The 5,000-nt window shown below is 38.1% G+C and overlaps 1 protein-coding gene across 1 annotated transcript in view; it reads left to right on the top strand.

Moving 5' to 3' along the window:
* The window catches only part of trim37 (tripartite motif containing 37), a 20,211-nt gene that overhangs the window by 82 nt on the left and 15,129 nt on the right, over positions 1-5,000 (top strand). Inside the window, exons 1-6 of the mRNA XM_087808029.1 lie at positions 1-82; positions 3,010-3,086; positions 3,145-3,246; positions 3,315-3,355; positions 3,434-3,550; positions 4,955-5,000. The exon at positions 1-82 is cut by the window's left edge and continues 82 nt beyond it; the exon at positions 4,955-5,000 is cut by the window's right edge and continues 42 nt beyond it. Coding sequence (XP_087664155.1) covers positions 3,066-3,086; positions 3,145-3,246; positions 3,315-3,355; positions 3,434-3,550; positions 4,955-5,000 — 327 coding nt within the window. The 5' untranslated portion in view covers positions 1-82; positions 3,010-3,065. The remainder of the gene's footprint in view (positions 83-3,009; positions 3,087-3,144; positions 3,247-3,314; positions 3,356-3,433; positions 3,551-4,954) is intronic.

The following is a 5,000-nucleotide window of genomic DNA, read 5'->3' as shown; positions in this document are numbered from 1 at the left end:
TGGATAAAGTCGTGGATCGACGCCCGCGACATGTTGAGCAGAAGCCGCGTCTGAGGAGCAGGTTGTCGTGAGAGCAGCGGAGGTGAGTGATGGCGGCTAAGCTAACGTTAGCTTCATGTTTCCATCAAAGTCCTTTAAAAAATACTCTTGTCTCGACATGTTGTTGTTTTTATCAGTTCTGAGTCTGCGTTGATATTTATACACGTTTTAAAAAATATATTTCTGATTCACGTCGATGTGTAAATAATATTGAACATAACGTTCATATTATCATCTGAAGCTTGATTTTAAATTGAACAAAACGGGTTAAAATGATGTTTATCTGTTAATTTCCCCTTTTAATGTTTTTTTTGTTCATATGTTTTCCAAAATAAAGTTAGATTACATTTGTTTGAAATGGAGTTTAAATGAAACATTTATGTTATAATAACCCTTTTGTTTTTATAGAATGTTTCTCATTTTCTATTTTAAAATGTATGAAATATGCTTTTTTTATTTTTAAATAAAATTAGAAAAATAAAAGGATATAATCAGAATCAGAAAACTTTTATTCCAGTGTTGGAAAGACGACTTTTCCGGTGGCAACATATAATAAAATAACATAATGAACATAGTGAAATATTAACAATAAATAAAACAACAATACAATTTAATGAAGTAACACTCATGAGACAGTAGACGGTGGAAAGAAGTCTTAAACTGTTCTGGTCCGTGTCGATCTCCTGCCGTTTACAATCAAATTAAAACTAAGAGTTTTATTCCAGAATTGACTTTTATGTTTATTTTCCTTCCTTCTTTTGGCTGCTCTAACGTTCAAGCTCCATCCTGTGGCTGCTGTCGGTCACTGCAGGGTCGGAACCATTCGTGTTGGATTGATTGACAGATTCTTCCCTTCATTGAACACATGTTTATTCTATCATTCAAAGATGTGCGACACGTCCTGCACATGTGTCACTCACTGTTCTAAAGTCAAACATGACGCTGGGTTCAATCCCTCTTTTCGTTTGACTCTAAACGTAAATAGAAGTGTGTCGTCATGGGCTCAAATAAAACCACTGTTGTTTGTCAACACTGTTGTTTGTCAACACTGTTGTTTGTCAACACTGTTGTTTGTCAACACTGTTGTTTGTCAACACTGTTGTTTGTCAACACTGTGTCTGAAACCCTCCATTAAGATGAGCAAACGATGACACAACGGGTTGTTTATGTCTGAATATTTGTGTGTAGACGAGAATCCCTGCAGGGACAACATGGGTTCAAGTGGTGAATCAACAGCGAAGATTCTTTGAAGTTGTGTTTGTTTAAATCATGAAACCACCAAACACTGTCTCACTTCTACACATCAACACACAACAAGTGTGTCTGTTTATCGTGTGTCTTAAATGTTGACCTTATCGGTCTGATTTCTAAGAGTCAATATTTTACATTTTGAGAGTTAATCTCTGCCTTCATCATCGTCTACTCCTGCTGTCAATCAAACTTTGTCATGTGATCGACTCGTATTCAAGCTTCAGAACCGACTCAACCTGAGCTCTGACCCTCGCAGACCCGGTTCAGCCGGTGATGGTTAAATTCTACAATAAATCTAAAGCTATAGCCTCAGATTTATGGATGTTTAATGTTAAGGATGTGTCTCGCCTGCAGTTCATACTAAACTCTGCAGCCAGAATTCTGAGCCGCTCTAGTAGAAGAACTCACATTTCTCCTTCAAACTCTTCACTAGTTTCTTTCAGGATCATTTTTAAATTCTAGTTCTTACTTTCAGATCTATTCATGGTCAGACCTTCCATCAGTGATCTGATCCAGACTTACACCCCAGCTCGGGCTCTGAGGTCTGTGGATCAGAATCTACTTATGGTTCCTGAACTTCAGGACCAGAGGAGAGAAATCCTTCCAGACTGTTTTTCCTAAGCTTTGGAACCATCTTCTCTCTCTTTGCGCTTGATGGATCTACTGACTCCTTTAAGAAACATCTGTGTTTGATCTACTGACTCCTTCAAGAAACATCTGTGTTTGATCTACTGACTCCTTCAAGAAACATCTGTGTTTGATGATCTACTGACTCCTTCAAGAAACATCTGTGTTTGATGATCTACTGACTCCTTCAAGAAACATCTGTGTTTGATGATCTACTGACTCCTTCAAGAAACATCTGTGTTTGATCTACTGACTCCTTCAAGAAACATCTCTGTGTTTGATGATCTACTGACTCCTTCAAGAAACATCTGTGTTTGATGATCTACTGACTCCTTCAAGAAACATCTGTGTTTGATGATCTACTGACTCCTTCAAGAAACATCTCTGTGTTTGATGATCTACTGACTCCTTCAAGAAACATCTGTGTTTGATGATCTACTGACTCCTTCAAGAAACATCTCTGTGTTTGATGATCTACTGACTCCTTCAAGAAACATGTGTGTTTGATGATCTACTGACTCCTTCAAGAAACATGTGTGTTTGATGATCTACTGACTCCTTCAAGAAACATGTGTGTTTGATGATCTACTGACTCCTTCAAGAAACATCTGTGTTTGATGATCTACTGACTCCTTCAAGAAACATCTGTGTTTGATGATCTACTGACTCCTTCAAGAAACATCTCTGTGTTTGATGATCTACTGACTCCTTCAAGAAACATCTGTGTTTGATGATCTACTGACTCCTTCAAGAAACATCTGTGTTTGATGATCTACTGACTCCTTCAAGAAACATGTGTGTTTGATGATCTACTGACTCCTTCAAGAAACATGTGTGTTTGATGATCTACTGACTCCTTCAAGAAACATCTTAAGACGTTTCTATTTGTTCAGGCTTTTCCTTGATTTTCTGGAACTCCTGTTGTGTTCTCAGTATTATCTTGACCTTTAAAGTATATACTTTATTGAATATTGTTTTGATTGTTTAAGCGCTTTGTGACCCTGGTCTAGGAAAGCGCTATACAAATTACTTACTTACTTTCTTATAAAACCTTTTGTTGAAATAATGAAGCTTTGTTTCTGATCTTCTCAGCCCTGAAGTTCCCTCGTCCTCCTTCTGTCTGAGATCATCTGCTCAAACTGGCCGACATGGACGAACAAAGCGTTGAGGTCAGGACCAGATAAACGTCTCATTTCGAATCCCAGGTGTAACCGTTTGTCTGTTTAGAGCATCGCGGAGGTGTTTCGCTGCTTCATCTGCATGGAGAAGCTGAGGGACGCCCGGCTGTGTCCTCACTGCTCCAAGCTCTGCTGCTTCAGCTGCATACGAGTAGGTTGAAGCACATCTTTGAACGTAAGGATTGGTTTCTAATGACTTGTTGAACGATCGTCCCTCAGCGATGGTTGACTGAACAAAGGGCTCAGTGTCCTCACTGCCGGTGAGTCCCGACACGTTTCTCACGTCGATCATTGTGATGAACGTGTTTGGATTCATCTGGTTCTGATGTTCTTCTCAGCGCTCCTCTGCAGCTGCGCGAGCTGGTCAACTGCCGCTGGGCCGAGGAGGTCACGCAGCAGCTGGACACGCTGCAGCTCTGCAGCCTCAGCAAGCACGAGGACAACGACAAGGACAAGTGAGTTTGTTGAATGAAGGTCAAGACTTGAAAGAATCAAAAAAGACATTTTGTTCAACCGACCGACGTCTGTAGCAGATGATTGAGTTTCAAACACTATGATCATGATATGATAGAATCACATTATCAACACCTTATGATTGTATCGAATAAAAAACAGTCTTTAGTTTCTAACAACAGCCATTACTTTGAGGAAAAAGGTATATTTTTCCAAATACTATATCCATACTCGATAGTTTTGAGTTTATTTGAGTAAACATGTTTTTATTTGATTCATCTTTGGCTTTCAAATCACATTTTATTCTCATCGTAAATCTTTTTTTGGTTCATTTATATTCAATAAAGTTTAAGATAAAATAATTCAATTTACAATTAACATCTAAATATTCACAGCCTTTGTTCATGTTTGTGTTGCAACTAAACCTCCGGCCTCTAGAGGGCAGCAGTCGTTATGTCCTCCACAGCTAAAGGAAGAATGATGACTGAGGACGAGAGGATACAGTGACTCCAGCAACTGAAGCTAATGCTTGAGAAAAGTTGTATTAATTAAACCGAAGAAAAGGTGGAAGAATCACCAGATGTCAATCAAATGATTATCGTCGAGAGAATGAAAGAGAATCGAAATCTATCTTCTGAGATGAAAGTATCGCAGCAGCTCTAGTTACTCGCTAGTATTGCTAGTATTTACTTGACTTTCCCTGCAGTTTGTTACATAAGTATTTAAAAGTCACACTTTGATTTAAAATAAAAATGAACAATACATGTCAAGATCAACAATGAACTTTAAAAACACAGTAACGATATTAAAAAACTATAATAACTTCTTCACTCTAAACATTTTCATTTGAATCTCACGACTGTAACGTTTCCCTTCACAATAAAAGTGCAAAAATAAAAGACAAGTCTATGCAAACAAAACTGTTGTTTTGATGATAAATGTGTTTCTTTTAAATCCAACATGTTGCTTCTCTTGTACATCATGAACACTTTAAATGATCTACCGTTTGTAAAACTGAAAATAAAGATAATTATGATTCATGGTTAAATCAACTTTCTTTTGTTCTGTGGATGAAAACAACGTAGAAAACTTCTCTCCCGGTCCGGTGCTGGTTCTGACGAGTCGTCGTGAGTCTGATCCAAAGATCCTTCCTTCAGGAAGAAAAACTCAAAATGAAACAAAACAAATGACAATATTTATTTAATTTGAAATCAACACTTTTTATAGTCGACGATGTCGCCTTTAATCCGTTAATCATGGCAGAAGTAAAACAAACGACTTCATTGTATTTCAAATGTTTTTTAAACCTCAATATCACAGACCAGGTGCATCATGGGGCTTCTGTAATGTTGGAGAATCATGACTGTTTGACGTGAGATTCTAACTGGTCTCCTGCGTCCCTGCAGGTGTGAGAACCACCACGAGAAGCTCAGTGTTTTCTGCTGGACCTGC

The sequence above is a fragment of the Callionymus lyra genome, chromosome 14 (assembly GCF_982586985.1).
Source record: "Callionymus lyra chromosome 14, fCalLyr1.hap1.1, whole genome shotgun sequence".
NCBI classification, from domain to species: Eukaryota; Metazoa; Chordata; class Actinopteri; order Syngnathiformes; family Callionymidae; genus Callionymus; species Callionymus lyra.
This window is presented reverse-complemented; position numbering and strand designations above follow the sequence as displayed.